Source organism: Oncorhynchus mykiss, chromosome 17, assembly GCF_057628025.1.
Source record: "Oncorhynchus mykiss isolate SJ-2025 chromosome 17, ASM5762802v1, whole genome shotgun sequence".
Taxonomy (NCBI): domain Eukaryota; kingdom Metazoa; phylum Chordata; class Actinopteri; order Salmoniformes; family Salmonidae; genus Oncorhynchus; species Oncorhynchus mykiss.
In genome coordinates, this window is record NC_143038.1 from 71,953,045 (window position 1) to 71,974,834 (window position 21,790).

General features: G+C 44.5%; 3 protein-coding genes across 4 annotated transcripts; 2 read left to right on the forward strand and 1 right to left on the reverse strand.

Moving 5' to 3' along the window:
- Positions 1 to 2,618: 2,618 nt before the first annotated feature.
- Positions 2,619 to 4,666, reverse strand: LOC110494815 (translation machinery-associated protein 7). 2 transcript variants are annotated; one of them, XM_021570147.3, is made up of 4 exons: positions 4,545 to 4,666; positions 3,995 to 4,050; positions 3,757 to 3,844; positions 2,619 to 3,318 (listed from the first exon to the last, which is right to left on the reverse strand). In XM_021570147.3, exons 1-4 carry the CDS (start codon positions 4,558 to 4,560, stop codon positions 3,284 to 3,286), a joined length of 195 nt encoding a protein of 64 aa, XP_021425822.1. In that variant the 5' UTR covers positions 4,561 to 4,666; the 3' UTR covers positions 2,619 to 3,283. The 2 variants fall into 2 exon arrangements, with proteins under 2 accessions (XP_021425822.1, XP_090062613.1); XM_090206487.1 differs by having other exon boundaries at positions 3,745 to 3,844.
- LOC110494814 (mitochondrial potassium channel) lies at positions 4,658 to 7,048 on the forward strand. Its single transcript, XM_036950924.2, has 4 exons — positions 4,658 to 4,759; positions 5,129 to 5,530; positions 5,732 to 5,896; positions 5,997 to 7,048. The coding sequence occupies exons 2-4, from the start codon at positions 5,189 to 5,191 to the stop codon at positions 6,807 to 6,809; spliced, it is 1,320 nt and encodes a 439-aa protein (XP_036806819.2). The 5' UTR covers positions 4,658 to 4,759; positions 5,129 to 5,188; the 3' UTR covers positions 6,810 to 7,048.
- A 137-nt stretch (positions 7,049 to 7,185) lies between these two features.
- Positions 7,186 to 20,961, forward strand: LOC110493296 (DNA replication licensing factor mcm2). The gene is made up of 16 exons (XM_036950923.2): positions 7,186 to 7,450; positions 9,030 to 9,220; positions 9,853 to 10,016; positions 10,465 to 10,592; positions 10,711 to 10,849; positions 11,048 to 11,267; positions 11,818 to 12,025; positions 12,266 to 12,400; positions 14,753 to 14,944; positions 15,831 to 15,924; positions 16,264 to 16,514; positions 17,895 to 18,134; positions 18,417 to 18,659; positions 19,344 to 19,526; positions 19,853 to 20,008; positions 20,308 to 20,961. Exons 1-16 carry the CDS (start codon positions 7,337 to 7,339, stop codon positions 20,416 to 20,418), a joined length of 2,769 nt encoding a protein of 922 aa, XP_036806818.2. The 5' UTR covers positions 7,186 to 7,336; the 3' UTR covers positions 20,419 to 20,961.
- Positions 20,962 to 21,790: the final 829 nt, after the last annotated feature.

Below are 21,790 nucleotides of genomic sequence, written 5' to 3' on the forward strand. Positions count from 1 at the left end.
GTTGAAATCAGCACGCCTATAGCTACAACCAGCATGTGAACAAGGCCTAAGATTGAATTGACAATCATTCCGTGCAACTGAAATGAGTTATGTCCTCATTTTCCAGAGATAATCTACTGTGGCAATTTACTCTACACATATTATTAATATAAAGCTTGAGATGGTGAGTATAGTTCAGCACAGGAAAGTATAGTGCAGTACAGTAGAGTAGAGTTCAGTACAGTAGAGTAGAGTTCAGCACAGGAAGGTAGAGTTCAGTACAGTAGAGTAGAGTTCAGTACAGTAGAGTAGAGTACAGTAGAGTAGAGTTCAGTACAGTAGAGTAGAGTTCAGTACAGTAGAGTAGAGTACAGTAGAGTATAGTCCAGTACAGTAGAGTATAGTCCAGTACAGTAGAGTATAGTCCAGTACAGTAGAGTATAGTCCAGTACAGTAGAGTATAGTTCAGTAGAGTATAGTCCAGTACAGTAGAGTATAGTTCAGTAGAGTATAGTCCAGTACAGTAGAGTATAGTCCAGTACAGTAGAGTATAGTTCAGTAGAGTATAGTCCAGTACAGTAGAGTATAGTTCAGTAGAGTATAGTCCAGTACAGTAGAGTATAGTTCAGTAGAGTATAGTTCAGTACAGGAAAGTAGAGTATAGTCCAGTACAGTAGAGTATAGTTCAGTAGAGTATAGTCCAGTACAGTAGAGTATAGTTCAGTAGAGTATAGTTCAGTACAGGAAAGTATAGTTTAGTTCAGTATAGTATAGTTCAGTACAGGAAAGTAGAGTATAGTTTAGTTCAGTAGAGTATAGTCCAGTACAGTAGAGTATAGTTCAGTAGGGTGGAGTATAGTTCAGTACTGAACCCTGGTCATATCAGGGTTCAGTAGCCGGATGTTTTTCCAGACCATGAGACACTATAAATATATAAATAAGGCCCCCTTGTCAGGTCAGGAAAACTCCTGGCCCTACATGATAATAATGATTCATTTACAAGTGTGTCATTTGATCTTGTGTTCTTGTCCAAATAGGTCCAGTAAGAAGCAACACTACACTGAAAATCAGCACTTGTCTGGGAAGAAACAGATACAAGGAGCAGTGTGTTTCCGTGCAGGTACAACTTTACCCTCATAAAGCTCTATCTGATGCCATTCATCTTTTACATTGTGATCTGATAAATATATATATATAATGCAGGACTAATGCTATTAAATGTGTTGCGTTGTTTGTGCTGAAAAGGGATGATTTGGTGGACTTGGTCGACGCCTTGCAATGAGTACAACCAGGCTGAAGATGTGGATGCCTTCGCCAGGGACCCGTCCATTCTCCACTTTAAATGTCTCAATATTGGTAAGGGGCACAGGAGCACTGGAATTTAGCGTGATCCATTCACATGCCATTTGATTTAGCAAATCATATGTGAATGTTAAACAGACAAGACAGGTGGAAATTAAAGCAGAGAATAAAAGTCTGTCCATAAACAGATGTAATAAATGAATTCTCATCTCTTCCTGGGTTTCTCAAAGCTAGAGGTTCTGATCGCGGTGCACACCAAGCCTGAGGACTCAACAGGAGCTGGATGAGATTTACGATGTCTTCATGGAAGTGAAAAATAAATGGAAGACTTATGTAAATTCTGAGATAAGCCATTGACAGAGCTTAACACCACCCTTGGTTTTAGAAAGTAGACCTACAGTATGAGCCTTTAACAAGTAAAATACAAAACCAGCCACATCTTGATTTTCAAGATAACTCTTATGTGTGAGAATAACATTGATTTATGAACAACCTGCTCTCATAAAAACACTGTCCTCATTCCTGATGACAAGTGAATACATTTGTTGTGTAATGTTTCTCTTGTACCAGAACTTAATGATCTTTGTTGACTTTAACGCAGACGGGTCCTATGTTTCTAACAGGGACACGAAAACCGCTGCAGTGACATGTCCACTGGCTGATTAAAGATGACTGATACCACAGCGAACACAGGCAACGAGAACACTTGATAGGTGGCTCGCTGATTTAAAAAAACACGTCTGAAAATGGTCACTCACCTATGGAGATAACGTGCACATTTCTTTTGGGGGGAGGGGGGGTGTTGTTAAAATGTCATAAGTTATTATAAAACACATTTACTTGTGTAATATGACTGCCGACTTGTTCTGATCCAGTTTTTGATTTGTTAAAAAAGTTTGAAATATCCAATAAATGTCGTTCCACTTCATGATTGTGTCCCACTTGTTGTTGATTCTTCACAAAAAAATACAGTTTTATATCTTTATGTTTGAAGCCTGAAATGTGGCAAAAGGTCGCAAAGTTCAAGGGGGCCGAATACTTTCGCAAGGCACTGTATTCTACTTTCAAAAGGCATATATGCATGTTCTAAAGAAGATGGACGTACACACTAGACAACACAAGCCAATATAATCCTGGCAGATGGTTTGATTAACAATATTATAAACTATATGAAATGAACACTTTAGTAGCCTACAGTGTGACCCTCTGTCTACGCTAGAAATACATGTAAAAGGTGAACCCTCTGGCTTACATCTCCACATCTATCATGCTTTATCAGGCGAGTGACCATTAATTACCCTGTTGAGGTACAGCTGAAAGGACTGACACCAACTAAATACAGCAAGCAGCATCATTGCGCTTTATTCTGAATCTCCCAAACTTTCCTCTTAAGGAAAAATCATCTAAATGAGGTAAACAAGCAACATCTTTTAAACACACATCACTCCACACACATTCCAAAATCCGGTGTCAAAATCAGAACAATAAAATGAATTGTAGATAAGAAAACTAACTTCCTGGAACTGGGAAACAGTTCATGGACAAAATTGGACTGTATGAAGAGAATTTAGGAAACGGAAGAGAGAACCTCAACGAGAGAAGCTGGATTTACAGATACAGATGCTAAAGATGCAGGTGGCCAAGCTTGGAAGAAGTGAAACCGATTACATTTGACCATAACACACTATATTTGTGCTACACGTTGTAACGGGGCCGTCACAACATCATGTTGGTATGTGTAGTGTAGCTATTGATCTAATGATGATGTGTTTCCTGACTGAATCTCAAAGATTACAGAGGAGTATAAATACAACAGTAGTTACAAGACTTTAATAGTACAGAACTTTTTCCTTTACAAGAACACACTGGAAATTATTTTTAAAAAGGATCATTTCATGTATTGTACTCATTCAATGGACCCAAACAAGAAAAACAAATATGGGGGGTGGGTGGGGGGGGGGCTGTGATTCAGCAAATGAGTGCATGATCTTCTAACGCCAAATCACTTCTTTCCAGACTTCTTGATTCCGCCACCAGCTGAAACAAAATGGAGAAGTTGAGGAAAACCATCTGAAATATGTATAACTTTTTGTAGAAAACTCATGTAGTGAGGCACTAATGTATAGACTCAAAGACACCGGTGGCAAGCAGAGTACATTGAATATCAGGCAAGAATACCCCCCCCCCCCCAAAAAGCTAACACTGCCACCTAGTGTTGAGAATCAATAGGCCTATTCTCCTCAGTACTTGAGATACTTTTTCATTATCCTCTGCAGTATAAAAACAGTGAAACATTGGCATGGGTAAATAATACTATATATCTGGAGTCAGTGAATGGGTGGTTGGGTAGATTTGGGGCAAGTTGAAAGTTCACCCTTTGATTTAATTTTGGGGTATTGTTCAGTTTCATCAGAAAAAGTGAGGAATCCTGATTAGATTCTTATTGTCAACTAGAACAAATACATTATTCTTTACTCAAAGGTCCTTTTCCTGCTGCTTTCGTCTTCAACGCCTCCAAGGCTTTCTGGTCTTCTTTCTGCTTTTGTTTGAAGGCCATTTCATCCTGGATTTGACAAAGCAAATCTGCTCAGGATTATAATGGAAATAACACCGGTCCACATTTTAATGTATTCGAATTTTCAAAATATCCTGAGCGTTCCTTCAGAATGATATAGGCTACATACAACATTGTGCCAACAACACAATGACTTACATCATCCATCTCCTTAGTCGCTTTCTTGGCAGCTTTTAAAGGCTTCTTCTTACCACCTGTAAGACAAGAACATATCTCATTGAATTAATATGAATCAATACCGCATATGAGCATCACACAAAGCCCAGAAGGTAGCATGCTACGTAACTAGCTAAACTTGATTAAGACATGTAGGAGAAATGTACACATTACACAGCTAGCTAACCATCTAGCATAACTGTGATGCATGTATTAGCAAGCATATGTTAGTACGAGCAATCAACAATATATGAACATATATGGTACATACGAATGCCATCCCTGTAAATAGATTGAACTTTCTAGCCTAAGTAGCATGGCCATCTCTTTGCTTTGGCATGGCTTGACAGGCGCCAGCTACTCAAGCTACAGTATCTAGCTACATAGCAATGCATTGCACGAGTTGCTAGTTAGCTAGTCTGGACAGTTGAAGTCGAAACTTTTCTTCAATCTAGTAGAGGCAATATTACGTTTCCTCTGAAAATAAATATCGAGCTTTATGTAAAAAAAAAAATGTAAATGTGTATCTCACCTTCTCTTCCGGACATATTTGATACTTTTCAATAAAATCTCAATTAAACAACTGAGCTAGCGTATTAGCAGTTGCTTACTAATCCGCGCTGTTAGGACCTACTTCCGCTCTAAACCGGATGCAGGATGTTTGCGATGCGCCTGATCATAAAAGCATCATTCACGTTCTGTAGCCAGCTGATAATTTGCCGAACAATCAACGCTTGAAGACAACCGGTACGTGATTATACTTTTTTAGGTACAAATAAAAATCAGAGAGATAAATAGCTACGAGTAGAACATGACGTTAATTTAGGCTTGGTTTGCCTTAAAGCAAGTTTGCAAACTGTCAGCTCTGTAGCTAGCTAGGTAGCTTTGCTCGCTAGCCCGTTCTCTATGGTAATTGATTGGGGGACTCAGCCACTGCATCATGCATAACATCCAAAATGGCCATAGATTTTCAATGAATTGCATAAACATCAGCATTGTAGTGGTCAAATGAGCAGTGTTAAAAAAATATTTATTAACATTCATTGATACATCGAACCTCAACAGCCCACCCATATACTGTACTTTGATACAGGGTTTGACTGTACTGTTTTACAGGTGGCAGCTCCAATGTCTTCTGCTGTAGTGTCATAGTGAATATAACCGACTGGCTTCTCAATGAGGTACAGAGGGAAACCGCTCATACCATGGTGCCATGGAACATCATGTCTCTACCGTTTCCACATCCCTTGGACGGTCAGCGGGACTGTGTATTCCAGCAGGAGCTACAGCACACAACAACAGAAACCACCACAGCCAAAAGATGACCGAGTAGATAAACCTGCTGTGCCTATTCAGGAGCATGCCATAGCTACAATACAGAATTTGACTGACTTGGGGAAGCAATGGGGGCAGAAGTCTATGAGCACTGCCTCAAACACAGTTAACTACTGGTGGGAGAGGTACGAGGAGTTTGTAGGCCTGAATGAAGTCAGATATGCCCAGTCTAAAGTTACAGAGGTAAGACAATATGCAAGCCAGGTGTATTGAACTGGAGGTTTTGATGCATTTTTCACTGTATCTATCTTGTCTTACCATCTCTCCACTGAGTTTTCCATGACCTGACCAGGAGAAAACCCTGGTTTGTCTTGGGACCCAGAGTTTGGTCAGATTATGTATCTCTTTCCTGATCTTGTAAATGTTGTCATGTTTTTTCTGTAGGCAGAAAAGGCCTTCATGGTGGCCAGAGGGATGGTGCGTGAGGCCCATGGCAGCCTGGAGGCCCTGCAGGTCCGGCTGAAGGAGGTGAGAGATCGACTGGATCGGGTCTCACGAGAGGAGGCCCACTACCTGGAGCTGGCCACGCTGGAGCACAAGTTGCTGCAGGTAACAAATGTCAACACAGAATAAAAATGGAACATACACACATCTGTAGTGTTGCTCTCTATTTAAAGAAGCAAACATTCTCACAATGTCTTGACCATAGGAGGAACGTCGCATGCGAACAGCCTACGAAAACGCAGAGGGGGCTGAAAGGGAGAAGTTTGCCTTATTCTCAGCGGGTGTACGTGAGAGCCACGAGAAAGAACGGACGCGGACGGAGCGCACCAAGAACTGGTCCGTGATAGGCTCTGTACTCGGTACCTTCATAGGGGTCATGGGTTCTACCTATGTCAACAGGGTGCGCCTACAGGAGCTGAAGACTTTACTACTAGAGGCCCAGAAAGGACCAGTCAACCTACAGGAAGCTATCAAAGTCCAGGCCAGTATGCATAAGACTCAACAAGAGGAACTGAGAGGCCTTATAGACACCCTGAGGACGGCACTACAGCATAGAGCAGCTCAGGCTGAGAAAGATGTGAAGAAGCCAGTGGCAGGTCCTGTTCTGGTTCCGGAACCCATCGTGGTTCCACCTCCACCCCAACCCTCTCCAAGTGCCTCTGAGACAGTTCTAAAAGAGATATTGCTCTATAGCCAGAAGGCACAGGTTCTTATAGAAGGAGTCCAGCCCCAGCTTGGGCAGCTTGACCAGGGTGTTGGGAAGGTTGAGTCGGAACTCAAGGACGTGAAGAATTTAATTGAGACGTATCATAGAGAAGAGAAGCCACCTGTCGTGATAAGTCAACAAGATTCACAGATGTTTGTATGTGAAACAGAGAGTGTTATGCAAGGAATTGACCAGACGGAGAAAAGACTTGAGGCTCAGATAAACCAGACTACCATGTACAACGCTGTTCTGGCTTACGTTGCGCTTGCTGTCACTGTACCTGCGCTGTATATTTTCTTTAGAGGTGTTTGACTGATGTTATGTACTGTAAAATAGTGTTATTAATCCAACCATCTTGATTTACAATGAAATAATTACAAATTAATATTGTGATGTGCTATTCATGTCTTTTATACAGGGAAAATGAACCATGCACTGATGTGAAATCAATGACTGTATGAGAGTACTATAATTATGTTTAAATGCAATACATGATCAAATATTTAGAATTACAGTTCTTGATCTATTAAAATGTAATATGTTGTCAAATATTTTATGTTTTGAAAGTAGATTTGTTATATAAATTGTCACTCCTAGAAAAAAGAACATAAAACGTGTATTTCACACAAAAATCTGCTCAAGCGTGACAGCGTTGCCCAATTTAATTATCAGTTGGTCCTATGACGGAAGTTATACAAGCGGTAACCCGGAGCTTCCGGCTTGCTGGGCGAACCAAAACGAGTGCACCTAAATTATCTCCATAGGACTGACCAATCACAGAGCCATTAATTAGCGCCGACCAATCATAATACTGAGTTTGGTTTTCAACGTACATATTCATGAGGTTTCGCGCGCTTTCCATACCACGTGAAGATTTCGCGGGAAAAGTCAGTGGTCAGAAAAAAAACACTTGCGTAGAAGCAGCGGAGACAAGCCGGCGATACACAATGGCGGTGAGTGATTATTATAGAAAATAGTTTTATATTAACATTGCATGCTAATATAAAAGTTCACAGGTGGCTGTTTATCTCCTGTGATTGGTTAGCTAGCGTTGCGCGTGTTCTCTTTTTGCTCTTTAGTAAAGTAAAGAGCAGAAGAACATGACAGGAAGCAGATTAGCTAGCAACGTTGTCTTGCCCACTAATCTTAGCTAGCTATGTTACTTGCCAATTTAACTAGGCAAGTCAGTTAAAAACAAAATCTTATTTACAATGACCGCCTCACCCGGCTGAAGCTGAGCCAGTTGTGCGTCGCCATATGGGACTCACGATAACGGCAGGGTTGTGATTTATTTATTTATTTTTATTTCACCTTTATTTAACCAGGTAGGCAAGTTGAGAACAAGTTCTCATTTACAATTGCGACCTGGCCAAGATAAAGCAAAGCAGTTCGACAGATACAACAACACAGAGTTACACATGGAGTAAAACAAACATACAGTCAATAATAAAGTATAAACAAGTCTTTATACAATGTGAGCAAATGAGGTGAGATAAGGGAGGTAAAGGCAAAAAAAAGGCCTTGGTGGCAAGGTAAATACAATATAGCAAGTAAAACACTGGAATGGTAGCTTTGCAATGGAAGAATGTGCAAAGTAGAAATAAAAATAATGGGGTGCAAAGGAGCAAAATAAATAAATGAAATACAGTTGGGAAAGAGGTAGTTGATAGGGCTAAATTATAGGTGGGCTATGTACAGGTGCAGTAATCTGTGAGCTGTTCTGACAGTTGGTGCTTAAAGCTAGTGAGGGAGATAAGTGTTTCCAGTTTCAGAGATTTGTGTAGTTCGTTCCAGTCATTGGCAGCAGAGAACTGGAAAGAGAGGCGGGCAAAGAAAGAATTGGTTTTGGGGGTGACTAGAGAGATATACCTGCTGGAGCGTGTGCTACAGGTGGGAGATGCTATGGTGACCAGCGAGCTGAGATAAGGGGGGACTTTACCTAGCAGGGTCTTGTAGATGACATGGAGCCAGTGGGTTTGGCGACGAGTATGAAGCGAGGGCCAGCCAACGAGAGCGTACAGGTCGCAATGGTGATACGACCCGGGATCTAACCAGGGTCTGTAGTGACGCCCCTAGTACTGAGATGGCAGTGCCTTAGACCGCTCATAACTAGATGTAAGTGATAGAAAGTACATTTTATTAAGTTTATGATTTATACATTTTCATTGGCCATGTTAAAAGTGATACAAATCGTTTAATCTAGAATTGTATTGTGCGATAGCTAGTAGTTAGCTAGCTAGCTAGTTTGATTGCCAGGTTGTCAGCCATCAGTCGGCGTACGAGCACTCCATTGTCACCATCATAGTTAGCAAGCTAACTAGAGAGACCCTGGTAACTAACTTGAAAAATGAAACGTTTAATTTATATAGCTCATGTTCGCTAGCTAATTAACGTTAGCTCTTTGTTTACTACGTTACAGTTGTTACATCTTGTTACAATAACATTGTTATGATATAAGTCATCACATAAATAACTAGTAAAGTTTAGCTAATCGATTTTTAACAAGGGTCTGGCTATTCTCCTCTTTGTCAGGATTCATCTGAGTCATCTCACATGGCGATCAGCCCCAGCCATGGTTCCAGACGGGGAGACCAGACCTCCAGCCCAGGGAGAGACCTGCCCCCCTTCGAGGACGAGTCCGAGGGGCTCCTGGGTGATGGTCCTCTGCCAGGGGAGGAGGAGGAGGGAGATGGGGAGGAACTGATCGGAGATGCGATGGAGAGGTGAGCAAGGGGAGGTGTTTATTTCATTCTAGCTAACTCAATGTAACTCTGGTAAACTAGCTTGGTTACGGTCTTACTGTGTGTTCATCTTCCTTGTGCTGCTGTGTAACATGACTGCAATAAAAAAAAAGTATTCAACACCTTTTAGGGATTCAATCATGGACTCTTACTGACAGGTGTAGCTGCTTTGCATGATGTATTGTTGTTTCTACCTTCTTGACCTTTGTGCTGTTGTCTGTGCCCAATAATGTTTGTACCATGTTTTGTGCTGCTATGTTGTGTTGTCATGTGTTGCTGCCTTGCTATGTTGTCTCTCGTAGTGATTTGTGTTTTGTCATATATATATATATATATATATATATATATATATATTTTTTAATCACAGCCTGGCCCCCCGCTTGAGGCCTTTTGGTAGGCCGTCATTGTAAATAAGAATTTGTCCTTAACTGACTTGCCTAGTTAAATAAAATACAATAATTTAAAGTGGAATTGATCCTTGTCGTTTATCTCATCCTGACTTAAGACGTAGTTCTTTACATAGTGTTCTGGTTGCTTTTATATTATCAAAGCATTTTCATGTTCACCACACTGATGCCATCTCCCCCCCCCCCCCCCCCCCCCCCCCAATACAGGGACTACCGAGCCATCCCTGAGCTAGACAGGTATGAGGAGGAGGGTCTGGATCTTGACGAGGAGCTGTCGGAGCTGTCTCCTGGAGCCAGGGCTGCTGCTGAGGACGCCATGAGGAGAAGAGACAGGGAGCAGGGAGGCAGGCTGAGGAGAGGTCTACTTTATGGTGAGGATGTTTATATATTATATACATTGAGATTCAGGGACAAGGAGGGTAGGCTGAGGAAATTAGGATATTATATATATATATCTCTTGAGGGGGGGCAAACTCAAGAGAGGACTGTCCTATGGTGTATATATTCCATATAGAGAGTATGTCATGGTAAAGGCCCAGAGAGCCGAATATACTGTCGGCCCTTTAAGACCTCTAAGTTTGGCCCGTAGTGTTTGTCTACGAAGATACTGCATTAGGCCTAAATACTATATCGTCATCTTACGCCGTTGTGTAATGTATGAAGTAACTCCAAACCTTGCTGTATCAACGACTTCCACTAATCATTCACCTTTCTTCCCAAACGTTTCTGTTCATCGTAACAGTGAGGATGAGAATTATCCGAAGCTTACCGCGTCAATTAACTCTACTCATTTCTACTCAATTCTCTTCTTCTTAACAGACAGTGAGGATGAGGATGAGCGTCCGGCTCGGAGGCGTCGCCTGGCTGAGCGGGCTGCAGATGGGTCCGGGGTGGAGGGAGAGGATGAGGAGATGATTGAGAGCATTGAGAACCTGGAGGACATGAAGGTAAGAAAGAAAGAAAGAAAGAAAGAAAGAAAGAAAGAAAGAAGAAAAAGTAGTTTTTATCTTTTTATTTTTTCAGATTTTTAAATGTCTTTATTTCCCTGTGATTGGTTGGTTGTAGGGTCACTCAGTCAGGGAGTGGGTGGTCATGGCCGCTCCTCGTCTGGAGATATACCACCGTTTTAAGAACTTCCTGCGCACCCACGTGGATGAGAATGGCCACAATGTGTTCAAGGAGAAGATCAGCGACATGTGTAAAGGTATTCAATACAAGTATTAGACTAATCTATCTGAAATTTCACACAGAGGACAAGGACTGGTGAGCTATCAGGACATAGCAGCCAAGGAGGATGTCCTGTTCTACTTCCTGCCCGAGGCACCTACTGAAATGCTGGGGGGGGGGAAATACATTTTTTATTTAAGTAAATAACCAATGATAATATATTTAAAACTTCCAGAGAACAAGGAGAGTCTGGTGGTGAACTACGAGGACCTAGCGGCCAGGGAGCATGTCCTGGCCTACTTCCTGCCCGAGGCGCCTACTGAGATGCTGAAGATATTTGACGAAGCAGCCAAGGAAGTAGTCCTGGCCATGTACCCCAAATACGACCGCATCGCTCAGGAGATCCACGTCAGGATCTGCAACCTGCCCCTCGTCGAAGAGCTGAGATCCCTCAGGTAAATACTGATTTTAAAAGTAGACTCAGTGACACAAAGTAGACACTTTTTCAACAACAAAGACCGAGGCTAATCTCGTCTACATTTGTTACAGAGCTATTATTTGACCCTGCTGGTCATCGATGAAAGTTCGATCATCCTTGAAAGAGCCATCTGGCCTTATTGGCGATGTACTGTTATAATCTCTACCCGGCAACAGCCAGAAGAGAACTGGCCACCCCTCATAGCCTGGTTCCTCTCTAGGTTTCTTCCTAGGTTTTGGCCTTTCTAGGGAGTTTTTCCTAGCCACCGTGCTTCTACACCTGCATTGCTTGCTGTTTGGCGTTTTAGGCTGAGGTTTCTGTACAGCACTTTGAGATATCAGCTGATGTAAAAAGATCTTTATAAATGTGATTTGAGGTAGAATATTAGCGCGACGTGAACTCCCATGCACATAGGCTGATACTCTGTGGGGCCTGTTGCACCACGCCCCCTCTATAGGACTAATATAATTGATGTGCCTCTTTCCAATACACGATCCGTTGTTATTTTCCCCTCTTGTCCTCCCTAGACAACTCCACCTGAACCAGTTGATCCGTACCAGTGGAGTGGTGACCTGCTGTACAGGTGTTCTACCTCAGCTGGGAATGGTCAAGTACAACTGTAACAAGTGTAACTTCATCCTGGGGCCCTTCTTACAGTCCCAGAACCAGGAAGTGAAGCCAGGGTCTTGCCCTGAGTGCCAGTCCTTTGGCCCTTTTGACATCAACATGGAGTTGGTGAGTCTAGCCGACCAAATAGATGTGCTCTAAGGTAGTGGACCAATAGCAATACAGAATCTAGGTGTGTGAACCAATGGAGGATCGAATGAGATTAGAACGAGGAAGTGAAGCCGAGTGCCAGTCGACCAATCAGGCTCTTGACACGTATGACCCTGGTGACTTGATTTCCATCATTTAATAAATACAGGAAGGGAAAAAGTAGAATTATAACACTTTATTTTTTCTCTTCTTCCACAGACTGTGTACCAGAACTACCAGCGAATCACCATCCAGGAGAGCCCTGGGAAGATCGCCGCTGGCCGCCTCCCACGCTCCAAAGATGCCATCCTGTTGGCTGACCTGGTGGACCAATGCAAACCTGGAGACGAAATAGTGAGTCTGACTTCTAACAGAACTAACAATTATTATTTTTCTTTTGGTAGTTGGTTGATGTACAGGGACCTGAGGACTCCATTATAACGTACGGTTTCATAGGTTGACGTACCTGAGGACTCCATTATAACGTACGGTTTCATAGGTTGATGTACCTGAGGACTCCATTATAACGTACGGTTTCATAGGTTGACGTACCTGAGGACTCCATTATAACGTACGGTTTCATAGGTTGACGTACCTGAGGACTCCATTATAACGTACGGTTTCATAGGTTGATGTACCTGAGGACTCCATTATAACGTACGGTTTCATAGGTTGACGTACCTGAGGACTCCATTATAACGTACGGTTTCATAGGTTGACGTACCTGAGGACTCCATTATAACGTATGGTTTCATAGGTTGATGTACCTGAGGACTCCATTATAACGTACGGTTTCATAGGTTGACGTACCTGAGGACTCCATTATAACGTACGGTTTCATAGGTTGACGTACCTGAGGACTCCATTATAACGTACGGTTTCATAGGTTGATGTACCTGAGGACTCCATTATAACGTACGGTTTCATAGGTTGACGTACCTGAGGACTCCATTATAACGTACGGTTTCATAGGTTGACGTACCTGAGGACTCCATTATAACGTACGGTTTCATAGGTTGACGTACCTGAGGACTCCATTATAACGTACGGTTTCATAGGTTGATGTACCTGAGGACTCCATTATAACGTACGGTTTCATAGGTTGACGTACCTGAGGACTCCATTATAACGTACGGTTTCATAGGTTGACGTACCTGAGGACTCCATTATAACGTACGGTTTCATAGGTTGACGTACCTGAGGACTCCATTATAACGTACGGTTTCATAGGTTGACGTACCTGAGGACTCCATTATAACGTATGGTTTCATAGGTTGATGTACCTGAGGACTCCATTATAACGTACGGTTTCATAGGTTGACGTACCTGAGGACTCCATTATAACGTACGGTTTCATAGGTTGACGTACCTGAGGACTCCATTATAACGTACGGTTTCATAGGTTGATGTACCTGAGGACTCCATTATAACGTACGGTTTCATAGGTTGACGTACCTGAGGACTCCATTATAACGTACGGTTTCATAGGTTGACGTACCTGAGGACTCCATTATAACGTACGGTTTCATAGGTTGACGTACCTGAGGACTCCATTATAACGTGTGGATTCATAGGTTGACGTACCTGAGGACTCCATTATAACGTGTGGATTCATAGGTTGATGTACCTGAGGACTCCATTATAACGTACGGTTTCATAGGTTGACGTACCTGAGGACTCCATTATAACGTATGGTTTCATAGGTAGATGTACCTGAGGACTCCATTATAACGTACGGTTTCATAGGTTGACGTACCTGAGGACTCCATTATAACGTACGGTTTCATAGGTTGACGTACCTGAGGACTCCATTATAACGTACGGTTTCATAGGTTGACGTACCTGAGGACTCCATTATAACGTACGGTTTCATAGGTTGATGTACCTGAGGACTCCATTATAACGTACGGTTTCATAGGTTGACGTACCTGAGGACTCCATTATAACGTACGGTTTCATAGGTTGACGTACCTGAGGACTCCATTATAACGTACGGTTTCATAGGTTGATGTACCTGAGGACTCCATTATAACGTACGGTTTCATAGGTTGACGTACCTGAGGACTCCATTATAACGTACGGTTTCATAGGTTGACGTACCTGAGGACTCCATTATAACGTACGGTTTCATAGGTTGACGTACCTGAGGACTCCATTATAACGTGTGGATTCATAGGTTGACGTACCTGAGGACTCCATTATAACGTGTGGATTCATAGGTTGATGTACCTGAGGACTCCATTATAACGTACGGTTTCATAGGTTGACGTACCTGAGGACTCCATTATAACGTATGGTTTCATAGGTAGATGTACCTGAGGACTCCATTATAACGTACGGTTTCATAGGTTGACGTACCTGAGGACTCCATTATAACGTACGGTTTCATAGGTTGACGTACCTGAGGACTCCATTATAACGTACGGTTTCATAGGTTGACGTACCTGAGGACTCCATTATAACGTACGGTTTCATAGGTTGATGTACCTGAGGACTCCATTATAACGTACGGTTTCATAGGTTGATGTACCATGTTGTTTGACCCCATTTTGAACATTCATGTGTTTGTTCATACTAGTAAAAATACCAAAGCAACTCTTCATATTTGGGGCAAAAGTTTTAAAAAGCTCAGAGCGATCCTTTTTTCATTTTTTTAAAATAATATTTTCCCAAAAGTAACATTCAAACTTTTTTTCCCCCCCGCAGGAACTGACGGGCATCTACAACAACAACTACGACGGCTCTCTGAACACGGCCAACGGCTTCCCAGTGTTCGCTACGGTCATCATGGCCAATCACATCGCCCGGAGAGACAACAAAGTGGCCGTGGCCGAGCTCACTGACGAGGACGTCAAGGCCATCGTGGCGCTGTCTAAGGACGAGCGCATCGGGGAGAGGGTGAGTTAGGAGGACCCTGCTGAGAGAGAGAGAGAGAGATATTTTTGTGCGTATGTGGACACCCCTTCAAATTTGTGGATTTGGATATTTCAGCCGCACCCTGCTGGTGTGATGTGGTGAAGTGTGATTCATCACTCCCGAGAACACGTCTCCACTGCTCCAAGAGTCCAATGGCGGCGAGCTTTACAGCGCTCTAGATGACGCTTGGCATTGCACATGGTGATCTTAGGCTTGTGTGTGCGGCTGCTCTGCCACGGAAACCCATTTCATGAAGCTCCCGACGAACAGTTCTTGCGCTGACGTTACTTCCAGAAGCTGTTTGGAAGTCGGTAGTGAGAGTTGCAACCGAGGACGGACTACGCTCTTCAGCGCTCGGCAGTCCTGTTCTGTGAGCTTGTGCGGCCTACCACTTCGCGGCTGAGCCGTTGTTGCTCCTAAACGTTTCCACAGCTCTAGCAGGACAGAAATTTGACGAACTGACTTGTTGGAAAGGTGGCATCCTATGACGGTGCCACGTTGAAAGTCACTGAGCTTTTCAGTAAGTCTATTCTACTGCTTGTCTATGGAGATTGTATAAACCGGCCAGCAGTGGGTGTGGCTGAAATGTCCGAATCCACTCATTTGCAGGGGTGTCCACATACTTTAGTGCGCATATACGTGACAGATGCAATTTTCGGAGACCACTTTTGGCTCGTGGGTGCTACTTTCAGAACTATTGGCTAGAAGGTCAACTAAAGTACCGGAGAAGCTCATTGTGTAAATGTTGGTTGTCAATTACCCGTAGCTAGAAGGGCTTTTAAGAACTCCTTATCTAGTCGTGTTGTCGTTCCTCGTATCATTTAATATACCCTATTCATCCCCTGGTCTGTCCACTGTCTCTCCGCAGATCTTTGCCAGTATCGGCCCCTCCATCTACGGCCACGAGGACATCAAAAGAGGCCTGGCTCTGGCTCTGTTTGGTGGAGAGCCCAAGAATCCAGGTTTGTGGACAATAGACGAGGCTATTCCCACAATCCCAAGCAGTGCGCGCTGACCAGGTCGCCAGGTGCACGGTGTAGCCTCCGACACATTGGTGCGGCTGGCTTCCGGGTTGGATGCACGCTGTGTTAAGAAGCAGTGTGGCTTGTGTTGTGTTTCGGAGGACGCATGGCTCTCGACCTTCGCCTCTCCCGTACAGGAGTTGCAGCGATGAGACTAACTATTACCAATTGGATATCATGAAATTGGGGAGAAAAAAGGAGTAAAAAATATATATATACACAACACTATTTAAAACCATCCACAGCACTATTCAAAACCATCCATGCTCTCTCTTCTAGGTGGGAAACACAAGGTTCGTGGGGACCTTAACGTGCTCCTGTGCGGTGACCCCGGTACGGCCAAGTCCCAGTTCTTGAAGTACGTTGAGAAGGTGGCCAGCAGAGCGGTGTTCACCACAGGCCAGGGAGCCTCCGCTGTGGGCCTGACCGCCTACGTACAGAGACACCCAGTCACCAGGGAGTGGACCCTGGAGGCTGGAGCCCTGGTGTTAGCAGACAGAGGAGTCTGTCTCATCGACGAGTTTGATAAGGTGAGGGGGATTCTTTTTATAACCATCTGCTGATGGATGGGGGAGGAGCTTGTGATATTCCCATTTCTCATAAGTAGGGTGGGGAGGGTCTCTTCTGGTCAGGATGGGGGTGGTCTCTTCTGGGGGGGGGGGGGTCTCTTCTGGTCAGGATGCGGGTGGTCTCTTCTGGGGGGGGTCTCTTCTGGTCAGGATGGGGGTGGTCTCTTCTGGTCAGGGTGGGGGGGGTCTCTTCTGGTCAGGGTGGGGGGGGTCTCTTCTGGGGGGGGGGTCTCTTCTGGTCAGGATGGGGGTGGTCTCTTCTGGGGGGGGTCTCTTCTGGTCAGGATGCGGGTGGTCTCTTCTGGGGGGGGGGTCTCTTCTGGTCAGGGTGGGGGTGGTCTCTTCTGGGGGGGATCTCTTCTGGTCAGGGTGGGGGTGGTCTCTTCTGGGGGGGTCTCTTCTGGTCAGGGTGGGGGTGGTCTCTTCTGGGGGTGTCTCTTCTGGGGGGGGGGCTCTTGTCAGGATGGGGGTGGTCTCTTCTGGTCAGGATGAGGGGGTCTCTTCTGGTCAGGATGAGGGGGGTCTCTTCTGGTCAGGGTGGGGGTGGTCTCTTCTGGGGGGGGCTCTTGTCAGGATGAGGGGGTCTCTTCTGGTCAGGATGAGGGGGTCTCTTCTGGTCAGGATGAGGGGGTTTCTTCTGGTCAGGATGAGGGGGTCTCTTCTGGTCAGGATGGGGGGGTCTCTTCTGGTCAGGGCTTTGGGGGGTCTCTTCTGCTCAGGATGAGGGGGTCTCTTCTGCTCAGGATGAGGGGGTCTCTTCTGCTCAGGATGGGGGTGGTCTCTTCTGGTCAGGATGAGGGGGTCTCTTCTGGTCAGGATGAGGGGGTCTCTTCTGGTCAGGATGAGGGGGTCTCTTCTGGTCAGGATGAGGGGGTCTCTTCTGCTCAGGATGGGGGTGGTCTCTTCTGGTCAGGATGGGGGTGGTCTCTTCTGGTCAGGATGGGGGTGGTCTCTTCTGGTCAGGATGGGGGTGGTCTCTTCTGGTCAGGATGGGGGTGGTCTCTTCTGGTCAGGATGAGGGGGTCTCTTCTGCTCAGGGATTTGGGGAGTCTCTTCTGCTCAGGATGAGGGGGTCTCTTCTGCTCAGGATGGGGGTGTCTCTTCTGGTCAGGGCTTTGGGGGGTCTCTTCTGGTCAGGATGGGGGGGGTCTCTTCTGGGGGGGTCTCTTCTGGTCAGGGCTGGGAGGGGGGGGGTCTCTTCTGGGGGGGGCCTTCTGATCTGCAACTTCTAATTGGGGCCATGAGATTTCCCTGAACATGTGACGTGACCAGGTGTAACTCGTGGCCCCACTCAAGATGTGGGTAACGGTATGAGGCTTAACAAAAATCTCCCCTGTCCAGATGAACGATGCAGACAGAACCAGTATCCATGAGGCCATGGAACAACAGAGCATCTCCATCTCCAAGGCTGGCATCGTCACCTCGCTCCAGGCACGCTGTACTATCATCGCTGCTGCCAACCCTATCGGTGGTCGCTACGACCCGTCTCTGACCTTCTCTGAGAACGTGGATCTGACTGAGCCTATCGTGTCTCGTTTTGACATCCTGTGTGTGGTCAGAGATACTGTGGATCCAGTGCAGGTAAAGCTGCATATCAACTAGTGTCCGAATGCTAACTTCCTTCATACATTTTTCATATTTTGTAATATTGGTACAAACTGGATTGTAATATAACTACTGTTGCTTAATTAATACTCTACAAAAACACACAACTCAACATCTCTCATCAGACCTTAACCTCTCTCTCTCTCTTTCTGTGTCTCTGTCTTTCTGTGTCTCTGTCTTTCTGTGTCTCTGTCTTTCTGTGTCTCTGTCTCTCTCTCTGTCTCTGTCTCTCGCTCTCTCTCCTTTTTACTACAACAGGATGAGATGCTGGCTCGTTTCGTGGTGGGCAGCCACATTAAGCATCACCCCAGCAACAAGGAAGCTGGCATGGCTGGCTTGGAGGAAGTGGTTCTGCCCAACACCACAGACGTGCCTCCTATCCCCCAGGAGCTGCTGAGGAAATACATCATGTACTCCAAGGAAAGAGTGCGGCCCAAACTCAACCAGATGGACCAGGATAAAGTGGCTCGTATCTACAGCGACCTGCGCAAAGAGTCCATGGTGAGTCTGTGACTAGTCTAGTATCGCCACAATTACAAAAAGTCTTGTTAGCTATTGGCTGTTCCGAACAGACGTGAAAAAAGCTGGAAATCAAGGTTCTCTGTGTGAAACGGGGTTTGAATCCTGCGTACTACAATCCTGTTAGCCGGGTGAGTTTCGATCCCAGAGCCTAGAGACAGGCTTAATGACACTCATTCGACAGACCTGAACAACCGTAATGCGAATTGGAATGTCTTGACTTTAAAAATAAAAAAAATGCTTTTAAGAATGGATCTTAACCCTGGAATCAATAATAATCAATCGCTTTGTCTGCTGTAAGGGGACTGTCAGCATCCTGCTGTTGGATCAATAGTGAGTCACAGCTGGATATCTTCTCTGATTTTATTTGGTTCTGATCACATCCCTGTTAGTGTACCGTCTTGTGTGTGTGTTATTACTGAGTAGGAGACAGACAGGCTCCCCATCACATCCAGTGTCTCATCATGGGTTTATTATCAGTAATAGATCTATGTATTCCTCTCTAGGAGACAGACAGGCTCCCCATCACATCCAGTGTCTCATCATGGGTTTATTATCAGTAATAGATCTATGTATTCCTCTCTAGGAGACAGACAGGCTCCCCGTCACATCCAGTGTCTCATCATGGGTTTATTATCAGTAATAGATCTATGTATTCCTCTCTAGGCGACAGGCAGCATCCCCATCACGGTGCGTCACATCGAGTCTATGATCCGCATGGCGGAGGCCCACGCCAGGATGCACCTCCGAGACTACGTAGTGGAGGATGATGTCAACATGGCCATCAGAGTCATGCTGGAGAGCTTCATCGACACTCAGAAGTTCAGCGTCATGAGGAGCATGAGGAAGGTAAGCACTGGAACGGACTCCTCGACCTTGGGGGCCTCGGGTCGTCGACCTTGGGGGCCTCGAGTCGTCGACCTTGGGGGCCTCGGGTCGTCGACCTTGGGGGCCTCGGGTCCTCGACATTGGGGGCCTGGGTCCTCGACAAAAGTTCACTTTCAATGGATATGAATTGGTGTCTGGGAAACCAGTCCTAGGAGGAGGCTTGCTAGTCACTTCCTCTAGTGACATCCTGAAATCAACCCGTCTTCCTCCCTCATTTACTGGTTTTCAAACAGGACAACTGGCTGCTGTTTACTCTGAAACCAACTTCTTCCTCTTCTTCGCTCTAGACGTTTGCCCGTTACCTGGCGTTCAGACGAGACAACAATGAGTTGCTGCTGTTCATCCTGAAGCAGCTGGTGTCAGAGCAGGTGGCGTATCAGAGGAACCGGTACGGAGCACAGCAGGACACCATCGAGATCCCAGAGAAAGACCTGGTGGACAAGGTAATGAGCAGTTGGTCATGGGGTTGTCTTAACGAATGATGTAAAATGTCTTCCTCGGTAATGTACTATTATACCAAGCTGCTAATCACGGTGCCATCTCAATAGTCTGATGGTTTCGTCTCCTCTCGCTCATCTGTTGTCTAGCGAGATGCTAACCTTTGGCATAATCTCAAACATGTCAACTTGATTCAACTCTATCTATTTCTATTCTTCCCCTCGGGGGGGAATATCTTGTTAACATGTTGTTGTCAACACTGCTATAGTTTATGAATTATTGTTTGTGCTCTCTCCTTCCCCAGGCCAGACAGATCAGCATCCACAACCTGTCAGTGTTCTATGACAGCGACGCGTTCCGATCCAACAAGTTCTCTCACGACACGAAGAAGAAGCTGATCCTGCAGCAGTTTTAAATCTGTTTCCTGGGTAAAAAAAAAAGACTAGCCTCTGTCTGTGTTCTAAATTCACCCTTTCCATATGTAGGGTACTACTTTTGAATAGGGCCCATAGGGGTGTGATTTATTTTTCTGGGACACAGCCTGTCTGGATGTGTAAATAGTTGTAAATGTTTATCATCCTGTTGTTGGTTAAAAGAAGAATCCTAATAGGGAACAAAATGGCCCAATTTTAATGCTATCAATGTTACAATTTGTATCTGTTAATGTACCTGTTAATGTACCAAGTTTTGAGAAACGTAGCCTATATACCTTCATTCCAAACTACTTTTACATTTTGGAACACAGCTTGTGTGTTTTTGTAACGGACTTTTTGACGTGTAACTAAGTATTAATGTTTTATTTTTATTAGATAGTCAGATTATCTTCTTGACACTGAAATATGATGTAATATTATTTTCTTCTGGACCAATGACTTTCTGATGACCTTCATGACTTCCTGTTCTGGTCTGTGACTAGAATTCTGTGATAATGTTTTGGTAATAAATTTCATTTGTTGAAGCATGTCATCACCCTGAATGTACTGAAGACAAGAGATCTCCGAGTGGCGCAGCCGTCTACGGCACTTGCATCTCTGTGCTAGAGGTGTCACTACAGACCCTGGTTTGATTCCAGGCTGTATCACAACCAGCTGTGATTAGGAGTCCCATAGCGCGGCGGACAATTGGCCCAGTGTCGTCCGGGTTGGGTTAGGGGAGGGTTTGGCCGGGGGTAGGCCGTCATTGTAAAATAAGAATTTGTTCTTAACTGACTTGCTTAGTTAAATTAAACAAATAAATATAGGTCCTTTTTAAGCTTAAAGGACCTAAATCGACCTTTGTGGACGATTGTCACCTGCCAGGCATCGACATCTGTAGGTGTAGTGGTGCGTGATCTGATGTTAAGGAAATCTCACGTTTTTTTTTGCTCGCCTGAGGTCGACTGTCATGCTAAAACCGCAGAGCATACTATTTACCAAGGCCCCTTTTTCTGATTAAAAAAAAGAAAGAAATGACCTTTCCTACACACGTCTCAGTAGTTGGTATTCTGGCTTTACCTTATGAAGGTGTGTAACGGGCTTTTGCATTACGCCTGCTGAATACTCTCCCACTTTCTATACCGACATATTTTCTCTTAGGTGTTTTCAAGAGGGTGTTCAGTACATTTTATCTTTACTAATGCACATTTTGTTGCCAGACTAGCATACATTTGAGAGAACGGGTTCAGAAAATAAGGATCGATTTAAAGAAATCCATCTAAATATATGCATATTCATCTCTGTTTTAATCACCAATTTGAAAGTTGTAAAAAAAAAAATTGTCTTGTCTATTATTTAGACTCATTTGGGGGT

Coding starts and splice junctions, on each gene's coding strand:
- LOC110494815 (XM_021570147.3), bottom strand. Junction 3,845..3,994: donor CGACTAAGGAGATGGATGAT/GTAAGTCATTGT, acceptor TGTCAAATCCAG/GATGAAATGGCCTTCAAACA. Junction 3,319..3,756: donor AGCAGGAAAAGGACCTTTGA/GTAAAGAATAAT, acceptor ATTTTGTTTCAG/CTGGTGGCGGAATCAAGAAG.
- LOC110494814 (XM_036950924.2), top strand. CDS start 5,189: ATGAGGTACAGAGGGAAACCGCTCATACCATGGTGCCATGGAACATCA. Junction 5,531..5,731: donor CCCAGTCTAAAGTTACAGAG/GTAAGACAATAT, acceptor TTTTTTCTGTAG/GCAGAAAAGGCCTTCATGGT. Junction 5,897..5,996: donor TGGAGCACAAGTTGCTGCAG/GTAACAAATGTC, acceptor TCTTGACCATAG/GAGGAACGTCGCATGCGAAC.
- LOC110493296 (XM_036950923.2), top strand. CDS start 7,337: ATGAGGTTTCGCGCGCTTTCCATACCACGTGAAGATTTCGCGGGAAAA. Junction 12,401..14,752: donor GCAAACCTGGAGACGAAATA/GTGAGTCTGACT, acceptor TCCCCCCCGCAG/GAACTGACGGGCATCTACAA. Junction 18,135..18,416: donor ATACTGTGGATCCAGTGCAG/GTAAAGCTGCAT, acceptor TTACTACAACAG/GATGAGATGCTGGCTCGTTT.